The 22,897-nt window shown below is 49.9% G+C and overlaps 1 protein-coding gene across 1 annotated transcript in view; it reads left to right on the top strand.

Moving 5' to 3' along the window:
- LOC140186334 (multiple epidermal growth factor-like domains protein 9) overlaps positions 1–22,897 on the top strand; it is a 231,742-nt gene that overhangs the window by 60,172 nt on the left and 148,673 nt on the right. The window contains exon 2 of the mRNA XM_072240468.1: positions 21,716–21,911. Within this exon, the coding sequence (XP_072096569.1) occupies positions 21,716–21,911 (196 nt within the window). The remainder of the gene's footprint in view (positions 1–21,715; positions 21,912–22,897) is intronic.

The following is a 22,897-nucleotide window of genomic DNA, read 5'->3' as shown; positions in this document are numbered from 1 at the left end:
CAATATTAATGCATTTCCTTCCGCGTCATAGAGTGGGTGTACTTGATGATGCTGGAAAACACAGGGTTAAATGAATAAATCTTCAGGAGAGATGTTTAATCACTAAAAATCATCTGTTCTTATTATGCAATAACTAATGCTTTTTCCTCCACAGAACGATCACTAATGAACATTAAAACAAAATGAATTTCAGGGTAGTACCTAGTAATATAAGCACTTTGATAATGAATTTGCTTTGAACTGTAAATCCTCATACATGACCATTGCCACGTAATCACGCACTGGGTAGTATTAACAACCAGCACCATTTTCGGCCTCTTATAAATTGCAGAATAAGACTTGTATTTGCACACGCAACCCATTGCTATTGGGTCTGGAGGGGTGAAATATCATACTGTTCTCATGAGGGATGATTTAGGATGCTTCCAACTTGCTTTCAAAATATTAAAGCAGAGCTATTGAAAAGCTGCCTGCTCTCAATGAAGGAATAATCAGTGGTCAGGCCTAATGAGTCGTGACTTTCTGTCAAGCAGCTTGCTGTGGGCAGAGGATTGTAGTGTTTTCCACAACAGCCTGAATCCCGTGGACCATACTTGCAGACCCAGGTCTGAAATACATCTCAATATCAGCTTTTTTAGCTCCAACCATCAGGCAACTGTTCGATTCAGGCCTGGAACTCGAAATTTGGTAAGTCACAAATTCAGTGTCCTCTGTCCAACATGTGGAGGCCAGAGACCCCCTGACCACGACTACTTTATCATTTCCTGTCAGTCACCTTATGTACAGACACTCCTGTGCCTAGCATTACTCTATAGATATACAATCAATTTAAGAATATAAGCTCTCTTATTTGAAATATTGTGGAATAATGGTAGCTTGGGTTGGCTATTTGGAAGTTTGGCTGGTCGTCGAGCTTGGCAAAACGTTTGCAGACGTTTCAGCTCCAATGAAAAAGCCATGATCAGTGTGCAGATGAGGGTGTCGTCTCCTCAGAATGCCAGCTTGTATACTGCTCCGGGGTCTGAATGAATATTAATTAGGTGTTGTGATCTGATTGGCTGGTTAAAACACTGTGAACAGTTTAGCAGAAGAAGATTATTATTGGCTAGCTTCAGGGGAGGAGAGGAATGTGTTACGACTCTGATGGATGTGATATTGTCGGCTTCTGTCTCAAAGTTGTAAAGTATTGACTATCAGATCGATTTTGTGTAAGCAGAGTTATCAATGAATTTACAACTGCGGAGTTGGATGATTTACAGAAGTGGAGATGCGGACAGATGAAGTGTTTGCTTCACTGTTCAGACCCTGAGATTACTGGCGATTCATTGAGTGCTGGTGTCGTTGTTTCTCTTTTCTCCACAAGGTTCATATACCGGATCTATGTTGATCTGTTTGTTGATGGATCCTTCTGTAGAGAGCCACGCTTAAGAAATTCTTGTTCTTGTTCTTGCTTGAGTCAAGACTGTCGTCCAGTTTAAATGGTGCCACCTTCTTCTTCATGAGCTGATAGAAGCAAGAGTGGGGCATGCCTTCTGCTGGCTAGCTGATGCTCATGTAGCCTGATAGATAGATAGATAGAAACAACGATGTCAACAGTCAATGAATCACCAGTAATCTTGGGATCTGGATGGCGAAGCAAATACTAACAAACCTTCAAACTAACCAACAGGAGTACATTCAGCCAGAGACTCATTCCACCGAGATGCAACACAAAGCGTCATAGGAAGTCATTCCTGCCTGTGGCCATTGAACTTTGCAACTCCTCCCTTGGAGAGTCAGACACCCTGAGCCAATAGGCTGGCCCTGGACTTATTTCATAATTTACTGGCATAATCTACATATTACTATTTAACTATTTATGGTTCTATTACTATTTATTATTTATGGTGCAACTGTAATGAAAACCAATTTCCCCCGGGATCAATAAAGTATGACTATGACTAAACTAGCCAATCAGAATCTTCTACTGCTAAACTGTTCAATATTTGGAAGCAGCCAACCAGATCATAATGTCATTCAGTCCCCGGAGGAGTATACAAGCTGGCATTCGAAGGAGACAACACCCTCAACTGCGCACTGATGATGGCTTCTCGATCTGCAGACATTTTGACAAGTTCGGTGACCAACCAAACTTCCAAGCTATCTTATGTTCTTTATCATTATTGTGTTCTTTAACTTATTGTGGTTTTTTTGTGCTGCATCAGATCCAGAGTAACAGTTACCTTGTTCTCCTTTTGCACTTCTGTCCTGGAGATTACATTAACCAACATTGAATCAGCACACCAGATACTGGAGGAACTCAGCAGGTCAGTCAGCATCCATGGCAGGGAATAAACAAATGATGTTTTGGGCTGAAACCCTGAAAGAGCTTTGCTAAATTAAAGGGCCTCAAGCCTTAAACATCGGCTGTTTATTCATTTCCATCAATGCTGCCTGACCTGCTGAGTTCCTCTAGCATTTTGTGTCTGTTGCTCTGAATTTCCAGAATCTGCAGAATCTGTTCTGTTTACGTGGAGCCCAGAGACACCCCTTCCACCTTCAGGGAGGTGTTAGTAAATTATCAAAATCTAAAATGTGATATATTTCTGGAGAAAGGTGCCTTGGAATCCTGGAAGCAGCATTGTGGTGAACTCAATCTGGTTGCTGCAGTTAACACTGGAAACACAAACTGAGCCACAGTACACCTTGCCCCATTAATGTATAGTGATAGTTTTTGAATGTGTGCAGTTAGACCTCTCTCACAAAAACCAGGGAATCTGCAGATGCTGGAAATCCAGAGCAGCACACACAAAATGCTGGAGGAACGCAGCAGGTCGGTCAGCTGAAATGTTTATTTCTCTGCATAGATGTTAACAAACCTCTCAGTGTTTTATAGATCAGATACAGTTGCCTGATAATAGGAAGAGGCCATTCTGACTGTCAAACCTGTTCTGTCTCCACTTGGATATCTGAGGCAATGTATCAGAACGAGGGGTCACAGTTTGAGGATAAAGGGGAAGCCTTTTAGGACTGAGATTAGGAAAAACTTCTTCACACAGAGAGAGGTGAATCTGTGGAATTCTCTGCCACAGGAAACAGTTGAGGCCAGTTCACTGGCTATATTTAAGAGGGAGTTAGGTATGGCCCTTGTGGCTAAAGGGATCAGGGGGTATGGAGAGAAGGCAGGTACAGGGTTCTGAGTTGGATGATCAGCCATGATCATACTGAATGGCGGTGCAGGCTCGAAGGGCCGAATGGCCTACTCCTGCACCTATTTTCTATGTTTCTATCATTTCTGCTCCACCCACTGGGTCTCATAATCTCCAATCCTGCGGCCTAATAACAGTCCAAACTCTCGTTTGGCATTTCCACTTGAATCGCAGCATTGCTGTGTTTCCACGGAGATTTCAGAACTGTTCTGTTCTGTATCCCGCAGCCCCTTTGGAAAGGCAAATAAATTGACTACATGGGTCTGGTCAGTTGCTTTAATTGTCATAGTTACCTCAGCGTGATCCTTTCAAATGCAAGTAAATATGCCCCAGGCTTTAAACCGTGACCCTTTCAGCTCCTGTCTCTTGTAGTTTCCTGTTGAGGTTCCAGCCCCTCAGTCCTTCCTCCAGGCCTCTCCCTCCAGGGCGCAGACCCGGGTCTTGATGCACGTCACCAACTGGACCCTGACTGCAGCTCAGAACAGCACGATCGCATCTTCCTCATTGACCCACGTACCACTTGCCTCAAGGCTTTCTTGGCCCGCGTGATGTTTGCAATGAGACACTAAGGTCTCTCAGCATTTCCAGAGATCCTAAATGAGAATCAGAATCAGGTTTATTATCACCGGCATGTGACGTGAAATTTGTTAACTTAGCAGCAGCAGTTCAATGAAATACATAATCTGGCAGAGAGAGAGAAAAATAAATAAATAAAATAAAACATAATAATAAATAAACAAGGAAATCAATTGTGTATATTGAATAGATTATTAAAAATGTGCAAAAACAGAAATACTGTATATTAAAAAAAGTGAAGTAGTGTCCAAAGCTTCAAAGTCCATTTAGGAATTGGATGTCAGAGGGGAAGAAATTGTTCCTGAATCGCTGAGTGTGTGTCTGTACCTCCTGACGAAGGGTCTTGGCCCAAAACGTCGATTGTACCACTTCCTAGAGATGCTGCCTGGCCTGCTGCGTCCACCAGCAACTTTGATGTGTGTTGTTCTGTACCTCCTACCTGATGGTAACAGTGAGAAAAGGGCATGCCCTGGGTGCTGGAGGCCTTTAACAATGGACGCTGCCTTTCTGAGACACCACTCCCTAAAGATGTCCCGGGCACTCCACAAGCTTCCTTGTCAATGCCCCTCCCACTTCAGGGCCCTCCCCCCTTGGTGCCCCCCCCCCACTGCAGCATACCCCCTCACTGCTGTCTTCCGACTCTGATGCTTCCTCAGTTCTGCCCCTCTGACCATGGAGTGCTCCCTCATCACTGCCCCCCACAGTGTCATGCTCCTTTGTCTGCCCCTTCCACTGTGAGGCATTTTCTTGTTACTTCCCCCCCCCCCCGCCCCGCTGCGGGGAGCTCTCATGTCATTGACCCCTCTCATAAGGTGCTCTCTCATCACTGTACGGCAGGGTGCTCCCTTGTCGCTGCCCTCCCCCACCACAGGGTGCTCCCTCGTCCTTCCCTCCCCTGCCACAGGGTGCTCCCTTATGGCTGACCTCCCCCACCGCAGGGTGCTCCCTCGTCACTTCCCTCCCCCGCCGCAGGGTGCTCCCTCGTCGCTTCCTTCCTCTGCTACAGGGTGCTCCCTCGTCACTGCCCTCCCCTGCCGCAGGGCGCTCCCTCGTCACTTCCCTCCCCCGCCGCAGGGCGCTCCCTCGTCTCTTTCCTCCCCCGCCGCAGGGCGCTCCCTCGTCACTTCCCTCCCCCGCCGCAGGGCGCTCCCTCGTCACTTCCCTCCCCCGCCGCAGGGCGCTCCCTCGTCACTTCCCTCCCCCGCCGCAGGGCGCTCCCTCGTCACTTCCCTCCCCCGCCGCAGGGTGCTTCCTTGTCACTGCCCTCCCACCGCGGGGTGCTCCCTCGTCGCTTCCTTCCTCTGCTACAGAGTGCTCCCTCCCCCACCGCAGGGTGCTCCCTCGTCGCCTCCTTCCCCCGCCGCAGGGTGCTCCCTCGTCGCCTCCTTCCCCCGCCGCAGGGTGCTCCCTCGTCGCCTCCTTCCCCCGCCGCAGGGTGCTCCCTCGTCGCCTCCCTCCCCCGCCGCAGGGTGCTCCCTCGTCGCCTCCCTCCCCCGCCGCAGGGTGCTCCCTCGTCGCCTCCCTCCCCCGCCGCAGGGTGCTCCCTCGTCGCCTCCCTCCCCCGCCGCAGGGTGCTCCCTCGTCGCCTCCCTCCCCCGCCGCAGGGTGCTCCCTCGTCGCCTCCCTCCCCCGCCGCAGGGTGCTCCCTCGTCGCCTCCCTCCCCCGCCGCAGGGTGCTCCGTCGTCGCCGCCCTCCCCCGCCGCAGGGTGCTCCGTCGTCGCCGCCCTCCCCCGCCGCAGGGTGCTCCCTCGTCGCCTCCCTCCCCCGCCGCAGGGTGCTCCCTCGTCGCCTCCCTCCCCCGCCGCAGGGTGCTCCCTCGTCGCCGCCCTCCCCCGCCGCAGGGTGCTCCCTCGTCGCCGCCCTCCCCCGCCGCAGGGTGCTCCCTCGTCGCCGCCCTCCCCCGCCGCAGGGTGCTCCCTCGTCGCCGCCCTCCCCCGCCGCAGGGTGCTCCCTCGTCGCCGCCCTCCCCCGCTGCAGGGTGCTCCCTCGTCACTGCCACAAGTTCAGGTTTTGCTTCCCAGTGCTTCAGTTGGGTATTTTGTCCTCGACGTGATCTTTACTGATGTTGAGGTTGTAGTTCTGTGAGGCTGTACTCCTGTGGTCCTGTGTGTGACCTTTGGTGAGGAGGTATTTAAGTTCAGAGGAGGTGCCCAGAGTATGGGGAGAAGAGGAAAGATTGTCGGCTGGGGGATTGCTGCCAATTTTGTATATCTGCCCTCGCTCCACTATGATGGGTCCGTCAATTTCATCAGCTCACACAGTGGTAGTTGCCAACCGAATCATAGATTCATGATTGTTCTTTGTCATTCCTCAGTACGCGAGTGTAAAGAAGAGCAAAATGATCAAACAACACACACAAAATGCTGGAGGAACTCAGCAGACCAGGCAGCCAGCATCCAGGAAGAGAGAACAGTCGACATTTCAGGCCAAAACCCTTCGGGACTGTACTCTTTTCCTAGATGCTGCTTGGCCTTCTGAGTTCCTCCAGCACTTTGCAGGTGGTGTTCAGATTTCCAGCATCTGCAAATTTTCTCTTGTCCGTACCCAGAGCTCGCTTAAAGAACTGTAAGGATTCCTGTGAGACCAGGAAGCTTTGTCGCAGAGTTCTATTGCGGGTCTCTCAGGCTTGTTGTGGAGAGTCTGTGGATTTGTGTTTCCTTGGAGACTTTTACACAGCTCTATCTGTTGTTGCACTGGATTACCAACCCAGTGATAACCTGAAATAGAACATAGAATAGTACAGCACAGTACAGGCCCTTCGGCCCACAATGTTGTGCCGACCCTCAAACCCTGCTTCCCATATAAGCCCCCACCTTAGGTTCCTCCATATACCTGTCTAGTAGTCTCTTAAACTTCGCTAGTGTATCTGCCTCCACCACTGACTCAGGCAGTGCATTCCACGCACCAACCACTCTCAGAGTAAAAAACCTTCCTCTAATATCGCCCTTGAACTTCCCACCCCTTACCTTAAAGCCATGTTCTCTTGTATTGAGCAGTGGTGCCCTGGGGAAGAGGCGCTGGCTATCCACTCTATCTATTCTTATTATCTTGTACACCTCTATCATGTCTCCTCTCATCCTCCTTCTCTCCAAAGAGTAAAGCCCTAGCTCCCTTAATCTCTGATCATAATGCATACTTTCTAAACCAGGCAGCATCCTGGTAAATCTCCTCTGTACCCTTTCCAATGCTTCCACATCCTTCCTATAGTGAGGCGACCAGAACTGGACACAATATTCCAAGTGTGGCCTAACCAGAGTTTTATAGAGCTGCATCATTACATCGTGACTCTTAAACTCTATCCCTCGACTTATGAAAGCTAACACCCCATAAGCTTTCTTAACTACCCTATCCACCTGTGAGGCAACTTTCAGGCATCTGTGGACATGTACCCCCAGATCCCTCTGCTCCTCCACACTGCCAAGTATCCTGCCATTTACTTTGTACTCTACCTTGGAGTTCGTCCTTCCAAAGTGTATCAGCTCACACTTCTCCATGTTGAACTCCATCTGCCACTTCTCAGCCCACTTCTGCATCCTATCAATGTCTCTCTGCAATCTTTGACAATCCTCTGCACTATCTACAACACCATCAACCTTTGTGTCGTCTGCAAACTTGCCAACCCATCCTTCTACCCCAACATCCAGGTTGTTAATAAAAATCACAAAAAGTAGAGGTCCCAGAACAGATCCTTGTGGGACACCACTAGTCACAATCCTCCAATCTGAATGTACTCCCTCCACCACCACCCTCTGCCTTCTGCAGGCAAGCCAATTCTGAATCCACCTGGCCAAACTTCCCTGGATCCCATGCCTTCTAACTTTCTGAATAAGCCTACCGTGTGGAACCTTGTCAAATGCCTTACTAAAATCCATATAGATCACATCCACGGCACTACCCTCATCTATATGCCTGGTCACCTCCTCAAAGAACTCTATCAGGCTTGTTAGACATGATCTGCCCTTCACAAAGCCATGCTGACTGTCCCTGATCAGACCATGATTCTCTAAATGCCCATAGATCCTATCTCTAAGAATCTTTTCCAACAGCTTTCCCACCACAGACGTAAGGCTCACTGGTCTATAATTACCCGGACTATCCCTACTACCTTTTGTGAACAAGGGAACAACATTCGCCTCCCTCCAATCCTCCGGTACCATTCCCGTGGACAACAAGGACATAAGGATCCTAGCCAGAGGCTCAGCAATCTCTTCTCTCGCCTCGTGGAGCAGCCTGGGGAATATTCCATCAATTGGTTTAAGAAATGGTACAAACCGTTTGATCACGTTCAATAGTGCTGGCATATGTTGTGAAATTAGGTGTTTTTCGGCAGCAGTACAGTGCAATATATAATAGCTATAAATTACAATAACAAATATATTGTCTTTATGTTTGTGAAATACTACAGGCATGGAGTCACAGAACACTACAGTACAGAAACAGGTCATTTGGCCCATCCAGTCTATGTCAAGCTAGTCCCATCGACCTGCACCTGAGCTACCACCCTCCATACTGCCCCCCGCCCCAATCTATGTACCTATCCAAATTTCTTCTAAATGCTGAAATCAACCTCACTCCCACCACTTGTGCTGGCAGCTTGTCCCAGACACTCACCTCCCTCTAAGTGAAGAAGTTCCCCTCGGGTTCCCCTTAAACATTTCACCTTTCACCCTTAACCTATGACCTCTATGTCTAGTCTCACCCAATCTCAATGGAAAAAGCCTGCTTGCATTTACCCTATCTATTCCCTTACAAGTGTGTATACAATTATCAAAGTCATTAATTTATTTTGTATTCAGTTTCTATTTAACATTGAGATGGGGATAAATGCTGAAAATCAGAGATCGGCTGTGAAATTTGCTGGCATATTCCTCCCCCCACATGAATATTCAACGATCACGGATCGGTCTGGGGCATCTTTGTGCTTTGTATATTTTCTATTCAGATCGGCCTGCTCTATGAGAGCAGCTGTAACTCCCTGTGTAATCGTTGGCCATGTCTCAGGAATTCACTTTCAATCTGCCGGTTAGCTCGGACATTACTGCTGCGGTTATTCACGTTGTTTTAGGGAGCTGATTATATGTCTGCTCATTTTCTGGGTCTCTGCTGTTTTAGCTTTTGACGCGCTTCCTTACCGCGTGAAGATTGGTATATTTACGCACATTGTAGATGTACCGATGTGGTGTGTCAGTTACTATCTGTCCAGACCTAGGTATTATAAAAGGGCGGCTTGTTTTTCTCAAGATTAGCTCCATTTGTCACAGGAACCTCGAAACATATGATGACGTGCGTCGTTTGCATCAAATCAAATTAGTGAGGATTGTGCTGCAGAGTACGCAAGTGTTGCTAGGATTCCAGCACCGATACTGTGTGCTCAGATGAGCTGAGAATCCACATGGATTTGTACCAGCTACATTCCGCTTGGCCACACAGTGAGATCACCGTCAATGTGGCAATTACAGTCCCGGACGCGTCGGTGGAGAGGACAGGGTTACAACCCGGACGTGTCGGTGGAGAGGACAGGGTTACAGTCCCGGACGTGTCAGTGGAGACGGCAGGGTTACACTCCCGGACGTGTCGGTGGAGAGGACAGGCTTACAGTCCCGGACATGTCGGTGGAGAGGACAAGGTTACACTCCCGGACTGGTCGGTGGAGAGGACAGGGTTACACTCCCGGACGTGTCGGTGGAGAGGACAGGGTTACAGTCCCGGACATGTCAGTGGAGAGGACAGGGTTACAGTCCCGGACGTGTCGGTGGAGTTGAGGACAGGGTTACACTCCCGGACGTGTCGGTGGAGTTGAGGACAGGGTTACACTCCCGGACGTGTCGGTGGAGAGGACAGGGTTACACTCCCGGACTGGTCGGTGGAGAGGACAGGGTTACACTCCCGGACGTGTCAGTGGAGAGGACAGGATTACACTCCCGGACGTGTCGGTGGAGAGGACAGGGTTACACTCCCGGACGTGTCGGTGGAGAGGACAGGGTTACACTCCCGGACGTGTCGGTGGAGAGGACAGGATTACACTCCCGGACGTGTCAGTGGAGTGGACAGGGTTACACTCCCGGACGTGTCGGTGGGGAGGACAGGGTTACACTCCCGGACGTGTCGGTGGAGAGGACAGGGTTACAGTCCCGGACGTGTCGGTGGAGGGGACAGGGATACAGTCCCGGACGTGTCGGTGGAGAGGACAGGGTTACAGTCCCGGACGTGTCGGTGGAGTTGAGGACAGGGTTACACTCCCGGACCGGTCGGTGGAGAGGACAGGGTTACAGTCCTGGACGTGTCGGTGGAGAGGACAGGGTTACACCCCCGGACGTGTCGGTGGAGAGGACAGGGTTACAGTCCCGGACGTGTCGGTGGAGAGGACAGGGTTACAGTCCCGGACGTGTCGGTGGAGAGGACAGGGTTACACTCCCGGACGTGTCGGTGGAGAGGACAGGGTTACACTCCCGGACGTGTCGGTGGAGAGGACAGGGTTACACTCCCGGACGTGTCGGTGGAGAGGACAGGGTTACACTCCCGGACGTGTCGGTGGAGAGGACAGGGTTACAGTCCCGGACGTGTCGGTGGAGAGGACAGGGTTACACTCCCGGACGTGTCGGTGGAGAGGACATGGTTACAGTCCCGGACGTGTCGGTGGAGAGGACAGGGTTACACTCCTGGACCGGTCGGTGGAGAGGACAGAGTTACAGTCCCGGACATGTCGGTGGAGAGGACAGGGTTACACTCCCGGTCTGGTCGGTGGAGAGGACAGGGTTACACTCCCGGACGTGTCGGTGGAGAAGACAGGGTTACAGTCCCGGACGTGTCGGTGGAGAGGACAGGGTTACAGTCCCGGACGTGTCGGTGGAGTTGAGGACAGGGTTACACTCCCGGACGTGTCGGTGGAGAGGACAGGGTTACACTCCCGGATGTGTCAGTGGAGAGGACAGGGTTACAGTCCCGGACTTGTCGGTGGAGTTGAGGACAGGGTTACACTCCCGGACGTGTCGGTGGAGAGGACAGGGTTACAGTCCCGGACGTGTCGGTGGAGAGGACAGGGTTACAGTCTCGGACGTGTCGGTGGAGAGGACAGGGTTACAGTCCCGGACCGGTCGGTGGAGAGGACAGGGTTACAGTCCCGGACGTGTCGGTGGAGAGGACAGGGTTACAGTCTCGGACGTGTCGGTGGAGAGGACAGGGTTACAGTCTCGGACCTGTCGGTGGAGAGGACAGGGTTACACTTCCGGACTGGTCGGTGGAGAGGACAGGGTTACAGTCCCGGACGTGTCGGTGGAGAGGACAGGGTTACAGTCCCGGACGTGTCGGTGGAGAGGACAGGGTTACAGTCCCGGACGTGTCGGTGGAGAAGACAGGGTTACACTCCCGGACCGGTCAGTGGAGGGGACAGGGTTACAGTCCCGGACGTGTCGGTGGAGAGGACAGGGTTACAGTCCCGGACGTGTCGGTGGAGTTGAGGACAGGGTTACACTCCCGGACCGGTCAGTGGAGAGGACAGGGTTACAGTCCTGGACGTGTCGGTGGAGAGGACAGGGTTACAGTCCCGGACCGGTCGGTGGAGAGGACAGGGTTACAGTCCCGGATGTGTCGGTGGAGAGGACAGGGTTACAGTCTCGGACGTGTCGGTGGAGAGGACAGGGTTACAGTCTCGGACCTGTCGGTGGAGAGGACAGGGTTACACTCCCGGACTGGTCGGTGGAGAGGACAGGGTTACAGTCCCGGACGTGTCGGTGGAGAGGACAGGGTTACACTCCCAGACCGGTCAGTGGAGAGGACAGGGTTACAGTCCCGGACGTGTCGGTGGAGAGGACAGGGTTACAGTCCCGGACGTGTCGGTGGAGAGGACAGGGTTACAGTCTCGGACGTGTCGGTGGAGAGGACAGGGTTACAGTCCCGGACCGGTCGGTGGAGAGGACAGGGTTACAGTCCCGGACGTGTCGGTGGAGAGGACAGGGTTACAGTCTCGGACGTGTCGGTGGAGAGGACAGGGTTACAGTCTCGGACCTGTCGGTGGAGAGGACAGGGTTACACTTCCGGACTGGTCGGTGGAGAGGACAGGGTTACAGTCCCGGACGTGTCGGTGGAGAGGACAGGGTTACAGTCTCGGACCTGTCGGTGGAGAGGACAGGGTTACACTCCCGGACTGGTCGGTGGAGAGGACAGGGTTACAGTCCCGGACGTGTCGGTGGAGAGGACAGGGTTACACTCCCAGACCGGTCAGTGGAGAGGACAGGGTTACAGTCCCGGACGTGTCGGTGGAGAGGACAGGGTTACAGTCCCGGATGTGTCGGTGGAGAGGACAGGGTTACACTCCCGGACGTGTCGGTGGAGAGGACAGGGTTACAGTCCCGGACGTGTCGGTGGAGAGGACAGGGTTACAGTCTCGGACGTGTCGGTGGAGAGGACAGGGTTACAGTCCCGGACCGGTCGGTGGAGAGGACAGGGTTACAGTCCCGGACGTGTCGGTGGAGAGGACAGGGTTACAGTCTCGGACGTGTCGGTGGAGAGGACAGGGTTACAGTCTCGGACCTGTCGGTGGAGAGGACAGGGTTACACTTCCGGACTGGTCGGTGGAGAGGACAGGGTTACAGTCCCGGACGTGTCGGTGGAGAGGACAGGGTTACAGTCCCGGACGTGTCGGTGGAGAGGACAGGGTTACACTCCCGGACCGGTCAGTGGAGGGGACAGGGTTACAGTCCCGGACGTGTCGGTGGAGAGGACAGGGTTACAGTCCCGGACGTGTCGGTGGAGTTGAGGACAGGGTTACACTCCCGGACCGGTCAGTGGAGAGGACAGGGTTACAGTCCTGGACGTGTCGGTGGAGAGGACAGGGTTACACCCCCGGACGTGTCGGTGGAGAGGACAGAGTTACAGTCCTGGACGTGTCGGTGGAGAGGACAGGGTTACACTCCCGGACGTGTCGGTGGAGAGGACAGGGTTACACTCCCGGACGTGTTGGTGGAGAGGACAGAGTTACAGTCCCGGACATGTCGGTGGAGAGGACAGGGTTACACTCCCGGACGTGTCGGTGGAGAGGACAGGGTTACAGTCCCGGACGTGTCGGTGGAGAGGACAGGGTTACAGTCCCGGACGTGTCGGTGGAGAGGACGGTTACAGTCCCGGACGTGTCGGTGGAGTTGAGGACAGGGTTACACTCCCAGACGTGTCGGTGGAGAGGACAGGGTTACACTCCCGGACTGGTCGGTGGAGAGGACAGGGTTACACTCCCGGATGTGTCAGTGGAGAGGACAGGGTTACAGTCCCGGACGTGTCGGTGGAGTTGAGGACAGGGTTACACTCCCGGACGTGTCGGTGGAGAGGACAGGGTTACAGTCCCGGACGTGTTGGTGGAGAGGACAGGGTTACAGTCTCGGACGTGTCGGTGGAGAGGACAGGGTTACAGTCCCGGACCGGTCGGTGGAGAGGACAGGGTTACAGTCCCGGACGTATCGGTGGAGTTGAGGACAGGGTTACAGTCCCGGACGTGTCGGTGGAGAGGACAGGGTTACAGTCCCGGACGTGTCGGTGGAGAGGACAGGGTTACAGTCCCGGACGTGTCGGTGGAGAGGACAGGGTTACAGTCCCGGACGTGTCGGTGGAGAGGACAGGGTTACAGTCCCGGACGTGTCGGTGGAGAGGACAGGGTTACACTCCCGGACGTGTCGGTGGAGAGGACTGGGTTACACTCCCGGACGTGTCGGTGGAGAGGACAGGGTTACACTCCCGGACCGGTCAGTGGAGAGGACAGAGTTACAGTCCCGGACGTGTCGGTGGAGAGGACAGGGTTGCACTCCCGGACGTGTCGGTGGAGAGGACAGGGTTACACTCCCGGACGTGTCGGTGGAGAGGTCAGGGTTACACTCCCGGACGTGTCGGTGGAGAGGTCAGGGTTACACTCCCGGACGTGTCGGTGGAGAGGACAGGGTTACACTCCCGGACGTGTCGGTGGAGAGGACAGGGTTACAGTCCCGGACGTGTCGGTGGAGTTGAGGACAGGGTTACACTCCCGGACGTGTCGGTGGAGTTGAGGACAGGGTTACACTCCCGGACGTGTCGGTGGAGAGGACAGGGTTGCACTCCTGGTGTTGAGGATAGGGTGTGTGTTCCTCAACTGCTGCCATAGGAAAAGGGTTAACCAAATTTGGGATCCTGTGTGATATTTGTTGGAGTACCCAAAGGATATGTGGAAGGAATATGGAATATTTGATAGACCGGTACAGCACAGACCTTTCAGCCTCGAGTGTGTTCCTGAACCCGTTCGGTTAATAATCAAATGGCCAACTAAACTAATCCCTTCTGCCTACACAATGTCCATGTGCTTCCATTTTCCTCACTTTCATGTAACTATCTAAACATCTCTGAAAAATCCCTAATGTATTTGCCTCTGTCTCCACCCCAGGCAGGGCGTTCCAGACACCCCCCACTCTGGGGGAAAAAACTTGACTCTCAACACTCCTTTGAACTTTCCTTCTCAGTTTAAATGCATGCCTTCCGGTTTTAGACATGTTAACCCTGGGAAAAGGATTTAGCAAAGAAAGCCATCTTCTTGGATAATTGATAGGTCAGGTCAGTTAAGAATTTAAATTTGAACCTATTTAGTTTCACTGATTGTTGCAGGCTTCTTGTTATCTGATGAAGAAGGCACGTTATCAGGGACCTGAAACAATCACTGTGCGTGATTTAGCTGCAAATGCTGATGCATTTCTTGATTCAAGCTGACTGTTTCTGCAGTGTAATCATGTATTCTGTGCTCTGCTTCACTGGGCCATGCCCTGCCTCGGAGGTGATTTATTGGAGTGGATGGTTTCCAATAAAGCAGCTCTGGCCAAAGCTGTGGTGAGTGGAGTTTTGCTGCACCCAGTCACGTCACAGGCTGGTGCAGCCACTGCGCAGTTCTGAAAAGGAACTGGACAATTATGCTGCTGTCAGTGAAACTCCCCACTTCTTACTTGATCAAGGATCAACTTTATTCACCATGTACATGTATTTATTTAGAAATCCAGTGTGCAACAGTTCCTTTTGGCCCACCGAGCCGCACCATCCTGCAACCCACTGATTTAACCCTGGCCTAATCATGTGATAATTTACAGTGACCCATTAACCTACTAACCAGTACGTCTTTGGGCTGTGGGGGGGAACCCACACGCACATGGGAAGAGTGTACAAGCTTTGTTATTTGAGACACCCGAATTGAAATCCAAACTGAGATGCCCCGAACTGTAATAGTGTCAGGCTAACCGCTACACTACAGTGGCGTACATGGACACGGTATGCAAAAGTCTTAGGCACTCTAGATTCTGCAGAGTAAAGAATTACATAAACACAAGTGAATAAATACATAAATACGAACATGTATTGATAGGAAGATCATCAATGAATCTGGTTGTAGGAAGGTTTTGAACTTTTCCCGAGTCACATTCAACCTGATAGCTGTCCATGTGGGGTGTCTGGGTGGGTCACTTTCACAAACCAACACAGCTCATCACCACCAACGGGCAGAGCCAACCCCACACTTGTCAGCTGAGCTAAATAAAAAGTAAAAAAAAACCTTTTGAACAAAGTCAGTTAATTATTAATAAAGTGACGCAGAAATACTGAGTGTGAAATGAAACCCTTCCACGTCCAAATACTTTCTTGACAGGAGCTGGCAGGGAAATCAAGCAAGATAAATAATTCCAGCTCTCAGCTGAGACTTGAGTGGATGTTTTTGAATAGTTTTAGAGTTGTGTGTGCTAATTCGGGTCAGAGTAACATGCTTCCTTCTTGCGCTTTCTATGTCTGAGTGGTGAATTGAACGGTGATGAATACATCTCTTGTTTGCAGGAAGCACTATCACATATCGAGTATCGTTCAGCAAGTGTGCTTACTGACCTACGAGAAGGATGCAAATGACCCCAGTGTATTGACACTCACCACCAGATTCATACTGAGTGACTCCTCCAAACAGTGTGCATTTTCTCAATTATCAAATCACTATTTTTAATACGGCACATTTCTCTGCAGCTTTGGAAAGGATTGGACAGCCAGATCACTCAGTCATTCCCTGTAAGGTTTCTTCCAGCAAGGGTGGTTAGGGGTGGCGTATGGTGAAATGATCTTTGTTAGTCAGCGGGATTGAGTTCAGGAGCCACGAGCTAATGTTGCAGATCTGTAGAACCCTGGTTAGACCATACTTGGACTGTGGTGTTCACTTCTGCTTGTCTCATTAGAGGAAGGATGTAGAAGCTTTTGAGAGGGTGCAGAGGAGATTTACCAAGATACTGCCTGGATTAGCAAGCATGTCCTATGAGGATAGGTTTAAGTGAGCTAGGGCTTTTCTCTTTAGAGTGGAGGAGGATGTAAGGTGACTTGATAGAGGTGTACAAGGTGATGAGAGGCATAGATAGAGTGGACAGCCAGGGCAGAAATTGCTAATATGAGGGGACATAATTTTAAAGTAATTGGAGGAAAGTGTAGGGGGGATGTAAACACGAGGAATTCTGCAGATGCTGAAAATTCAAGCAACACACATCAAAGTTGCTGGTGAACGCAGCAGGCCAGGCAGCATCTCTAGGAAGAGGTACAGTCGAAGTTTTGGGCCGAGACCCTTCGTCAGGACTAACTGAAGGAAGAGTTAGTAAGAGATTTGAAAGTGGGAGGGGGAGATCTGAAATGATAGGAGAAGACAGGAGGGGGAGGGATGGAGCCAAGAGCTGGACAGGTGATTGGCAAAGGGGATATGAGAGGATCATGGGACAGGAGGCCCAGGGAGAAAAAAGGGGGAGGGGGGAAATCCAGAGGATGGGCAAGGGGTATAGTCAGAGGGACAGAGGGAGAAAAGAGAGAGAGAGTGAGAGAAAGAATGTGTGTATATAGATAAATAATGGATGGGGGATGTGGAATTAAAATGTGTGGCCACTGGGAGATCCTGCTTTCTCTGGCGGACAGATGTCAGATAGGTTTTTTACACAGAGTGCTGGGTGCATGGAATTTGCTGCCGGGGTGGTGAGAGAAACATACCTTAAGGACATTTAAGAGACGCATAGATAGGCACGTGGATGAAAGAAAACTGGAGGGTTACGAGGGAGAAAAGGGTTGATTGATGTTAGAGTGGGTTAAAAGACGGCACAACATTGTGGGCTGAAGGGGCTGTACTGTGCTGTAGTGTCCTGGGCTCTGTGTAGTAGCGTTGGAAAGATTTGCCTGTGCCCTATACCAGCTGACTGTAAAGACATACCAGTCAAACACCCTGATAATTTATCTTTCTGAATAGCTCCACCCTCAGCAGGTGTTGGATTTAATTGTTTCTTCAGAAACCCCTTCCCCCTAGCTCTTTAGCACAGACGTTCGAGAGCAGAGTTGTGAAGGTGCTTTTGGTGTCAGTCCTAGAGCTGGTGTTTACACGTTTGACCTACATTTCTGCATTTCATTGCTGCAGTTTTGTTTTAAACTGTTTCCCACAGTAATCTTCACTTAGACATTCCCTGTACACCAAGGCCTTGTGGAAAGACCTGGCAAAGGTGAACACTCCACTGTTCTCTTATAATTTGGACAAGTGGCCTCCTGATGGTTGGTGGCATTATTCTGGGAAATGGGGAAGTGTGTTCAGTGCAGTTTTTGAAGATTTTGAGTGGAGCCACCTTGGCCATTATTGTTTCTACCAGGGCCCTGTTCTGCTTGATCTGGAAGTTGAGAGAACTTCATTGTATAGTTCAGGGTGTTGAGCAACACACAGAATGCTGCAGCTACTCAGCAGGTCAGGCATCATTTATGGTGGGAATAAGCAGTCGATGTTTTGGGCCAAAGTCCTGTTGAAGGGTCTCAGCCTGATAAATCGACTGTTTATTCCTCTCCATAGATGCTGCCTGGCCTGCTGAGTTCCTCCAGCATTTTGTGTGTGTGTTGTTCTGGATTTCCAGCATCTGCAAAATTTCTGGTGTGTAGGGAGTTAAGCTTGTGTGTTGAACACTATGAAGATTGGTGTGGTTCGAGGTCCTCGGGGTGCTCTGCACAGGGTGCCACAGCACCCAGCATGATACGATTATAGCTCAGGGTGTTGCAGTTCAGACTTTAATTCCAGTGCCATCTTTAAGGAGTTGGTATGCTCTATCCATGACTGTGTGGGTTTCCTCCAGGTGCTCCGGTTTCCTCCCGTAGTCCAAAGACGTACTGGTTGGTAGGTTAATTGGTCATTGCAAATTGTCCTATAAATTGTCCTGACGAAGGGTCTCGGCCTGAAACGTCGACTGCACCTCTTCCTACAGATGCTGCCTGGCCTGCTGCGTTCACCAGCAACTTTTGTGTGTGTTGTCCTATGATCAGGCTGGGTTAAATCGGCAGGCTGTTGGGTGACATGGTTCAGTGGGCCAGAAGAGCTTGTATCTCCAAACAAAAAATAAAACCAATAAACTAGGAGCAGGAGTTGGCCATGCAGCCCATTGAGCCTGCTAACCATTCAGTAAAATCATGTCTGATCTGGCCGTGGACTCAGTTCCACCTACCTCCCTTTTCCCCGTAACCCGTTATTCCCAGCCATGTAAACAACCATCTAACTGTGTCTCAAATATATGAAATGAGTTGGCCTCTACTGCTTCACTGAGCAGAGATTCAGTACTCAAGGAAAAACAGCTTCTCCTCATCGCTCAAATCCCAAGGCAACGTCCCTAGCCGTAGTCTCAGTGAAAACCTTTGTGCCCCTATCTTATCAATTGCTTTCAAAGATTGATATTGGTAGTTTATGTAGGTTAGCACAACAGAGTCAGCAGCGCAGTGCATAATCATCACCAGCTGAGCTTTCTGATTTCCACCCCTGCGGTGACAGTGAAGAGGCAGAGATGCAGCACCTCCTCAAGCAATTAGATATAAGGAAGTTTGAAATGGGCGAATTAAATGTAGAAATCAGTCATAGAGAGCCATATAAAGAGAGGAAACAGCACTGAATTTAGAAAGCAGAAGCAAGGAAATGTTAAACTTTTAATTTTAATAAAAAACTCTTCAACTTCAATTAAAACCTATTAGTAAGAAATGTTATTATACGCATATGTTATTAGACACGTATGAAACATTAACACTTAACTGTTCCTATAACCTAGGGACTGACTTTCAAGGGCTCTACACTCATGTTATTTATTTATTACTATTACGTGTATTTGTGTGGGCACGTGGCCAAGTGGTTAAGACATTGGACTAGCGACCTGAAGGTCGTGAGTTCGAGCCCCAGTTGAGGGAACGTGTTGTATCCTTGAGCAAGGTACTTAATCACACATTGTTCTGCGACGACACCGGTGCCAAGCTGTATCGGCCCCAGTGCCCTTCCCTTGGACAACATTGGTGTCGTGGAGAGGGGAGACTTGCAGCATGGGCAACTGCTGGTCTTCCATACAACCTCGCCCAGGCCTGCGCCCTGGAGAGTGAAGACTTTCCAGGCGCAGATCCATGATCTCGCAAGACTAACAGATGCCTTTTTTACGTGTATTTGCACATTGTCTTCCTTTGCTGACTGATTGTTTTGCGATCGTTGTAGTTTTTTAATGATTCTATTGTGTTTCTTTGTCTACTGTGAATCATGTACATACTTTGGTAATAAATTTACTTTGAACTTTGAATTTATGCTAGAGCTGTTAATTGAGGTTGTTTAGAAATAGTTAGCACAAGGGCTGACCTTGTCGTTTATGTACATGACATTCTGCAGACGCTTGAAATCCAGAGCAACATTACAGAGTTCTTCAGCATATTATCATTTGTATGTCTTGGAAAGAATGTAAGGTTGACCACAGAGGCCCAGGCACTGGGATTGTGCATGTGGTATTGGACAATTCCCCTCACTGGTTGACAGTGGAGGCCCAGGCACTGGAATTTCCAGCTCTTTGTCTATGGACTGTGGGAGGAGACCAGAGCACTCGGAGGAAACCCACGCGTTCACGGGAAGGAATGTGCAAACTTGCCTACAGGGGTCACTGGAATTGTACGCTGCTGCTCTGAGCTGTAATGACGTTCTGGTAACCGCTACACCACTGTGGCTGTCAGTGATTCAGAAGATGGAGAGAGTAAGGGATTGGGCTGGGGTGAATTGGCACAGAGGGTGAGATCGAACCATGAATCAGACATCTCAGACCATGTAACACAGCTTTCCTTTGCCTCACTGACACCTTCGTTTCAGGGAAACCAATGGAGTATTTAATCAGCAGATGCTGTAATGAGCTTTCTTGTTTGAGAATTACTTGTGAAGCTAATGTTCCCTAGTTTGTAATTATAATTTGATTACGTTAAATAACTCAGGTTATTTGATATGCAAAATATGACCTTGCAACTAGGATTGAAGTGTTTTAGACCATTAAGACATGAGAACAGAACTAGCCTTTCAACCCATCAAGTCTTCTCCACCATTCCGTCATGGCTTATTTATTATCCCTCTCAACCCCATTCTCCTGCCTTCTTCCTTTGATGCTCTGACTAATCAAGAACCTATCAACCTGTGCTTTAAATATACCCGATGACTTGGCCTCCACTGCTGTCTGTGGCAATGAATTCCACAGATTCACCACCCTCTGGCTAAAGAAACTCCTCCTCATCTCTGTTCTAAATGGATATCCCTCTATTTTGCTGTGCCCTCTAGTCCTAGACTCCCCCACTATAGGAAACATCATCTCCATATCCACTCTGTCTAGATCTTTCAATATTCGATATTCGAAGTTCAAAGTAAATTTATTATCAAAGTATATATATGTCACCGTTTATAAGCCTGAGATTCATTTTCTTGTGGGCATACTCAATAAATCCATAATAGAATAATAACCATGGTAGAATCAGTGAAAGATTGCACCAACTTGGCACTCAACCAATGGACAAAAGTCAGCAAACTGTTCAAATAACAGTAAGAAATAAGTAAGTAATAAATAGTGGGAATGTGAGATGAAGAGTCCTTGAAAGTGAGTCTCTGGGTTGTGGGAACAGCTCAGTGATGAGGAGAGTGAAATTGAGAGAAGTTATCCCCTCTGGTTCAAGAGCCTGATGGTTGAGGGGTAATAACTGTTCCTGAACCTGTGGTGCTAGTCCTGAGGCTCCTGTACCTTCCTCCCTGATGGCATCAGTGAGAAGAGAGCATGCCCTGGGTGGTGGGGGTCCCTGATGATGGATGCTGCTTTCCTGCGACTATGTTTCATGTGGATGCGCTCAGTGGAAGGGAGCTTTGCCTGTGATGGGTTGGGCTGTACCCACTACTACTTGTGGGATTTTCCTTTCAAAACTATTGGTGTTTCCATACAGGCTGACATGCAGCCAACCAATATACTCTCCATCACACATCCGTAAAAGCTTGTCAGAGTTTTAGATGCCACGCTGAATCTTCACAAACTCCTAAGGAAGCAGCATTGCTGCTGTGCTTTCTTTGTTACCTGCCGGGCCCAGGACACTTTCTCCAAAATGGTAACACTAAGGAATCTGTTGCTGATCCTCCAAAGAGGACTGGCTTGTTTCTTCTGGTTTCTTCCTCCTGAAGTCAATAATCAGCTCCTTGGTCTTGCTGACAAGATGTGAGAGGTTGTTGCCGTGACACCACTCAGCCAGATTTTCATTCTCCCTCCTATATGCTGATATGTCATCACTGACAGGTTTCAGAAGATTCCCCTCATTCTTCTAAATTCCAGCAAGTACAGGACCAAAGCCATGCTAACCCTTTCATTCCCGGGATCATTCTCGTGAACCTTCTCTGGTCCCTCTCCAATGCCAGCATATCCTTTCCTAGATGAAGGGTCCCAAACTGCTCTCAATAAAGGATAGACAGCTGCAATCCAGCCCATTGAGTTGCTAATGGAACATCTTGTCACAACACCTTACATGGCAAGTTAGCGTAGGAGTGTAGTGGTTAGTGTAGCAATCATCGATAAGGGTTCAATTCCGCCGCCACCTCTGATGATTAGACTGGTATTGTACTTCTGACAGACAGTTAACAATCTCTTTCCTCCTCTCACAGAATTCAAATGTAACTGCAGTGTTGTTGGAAGCATGAATGGAACGTGTAATGTGTCGTCGGGGCAGTGTGACTGTCTCCCTGGGCACGTTGGCATGCAGTGCAGTGACTGTGCCGAAGGCTTTTACCGCAACATCAGTGGACAGTGTACTCAGTGTGAATGCCATACCACAGGAGCAGAGAGTTCCCAGTGTGACAGGTAAGCAGGTAATATTCTGCTCACTGTAATGTCACTTTCCGGACAGAAGCTATTTTTATTTATTGTGTTTTTTGTGCTGTATCTGATCTGGAGTTACATTTATTTTGTTCGCTTGTATACTGGAAATGACAAACAACATTGAATGTTGAATGATGCATCGGAAGGTGCACAACTTCCTAACTTAAAGTGGTGGGTTTTTGAAGAAGACGTTAATAGTTTAGATTACAATGTAAAGTGAAAATGCCATAGTGGTTAGAAGTTCCTTCCAAGCCTGTAATCTTTACCCAGGGAAAGGCAGTGGAACAATAGACGGGCATCTCACAAACAAGGTCAGACAGGGAACCACCACTGTGACAGCGCTTTCACTGCACGACCACTCCCAGGAACGAGGGGCCAGATGCTGGAAATGGCCAAGTCCTTGGGTCTTTGACTGTGCAGCTGCTAAACCGAGGCAATCAGAAGTCTGGACAGAGTTCCTGGAGGGAAGGCTGATTTCTGTGATGTTGTGAACTGTGTCCACAACTCTCTGCAGTTCCTGCCATGCCAAACTGTGATCAGATTCTTTCCATGGTGCAGCAATGCAAATTGTTGAGGGTCAGTGTAACAGGCTCCACGACGTTTCCACGGTGTCTGTAACATTTCATGCTGCATCCCAACGACTTTGTAAGCTCCACATTCCCCCCTCCCCTCAGATTTTATGGCCTTTACATGTCTTAGTCCCAGTGTACACTTCCACCTTCAACAGCAGGCAACCAGATTCCCACTGCCAGTTTCTGAAGTAGTTCCTTATCTCTCTCTGTAGGAGATCCATTCGCCAGCTGAATGTCCTTCATCACTCACACCCTGGCTGTTCTGTTAAATCAGGAGAACACTCCCTGTCCACTCAAACCCACGCTGACTGCTCCCGATCAGTGCACACCTCTTCAAATACTTGCCCGTCATGGACTCTGTCACACCTGCTTCCACTTCTTTAGTGATTAATCACT

The sequence above is a fragment of the Mobula birostris genome, chromosome 22 (assembly GCF_030028105.1).
Source record: "Mobula birostris isolate sMobBir1 chromosome 22, sMobBir1.hap1, whole genome shotgun sequence".
Taxonomy (NCBI): Eukaryota; Metazoa; Chordata; class Chondrichthyes; order Myliobatiformes; family Myliobatidae; genus Mobula; species Mobula birostris.
This window is presented reverse-complemented; position numbering and strand designations above follow the sequence as displayed.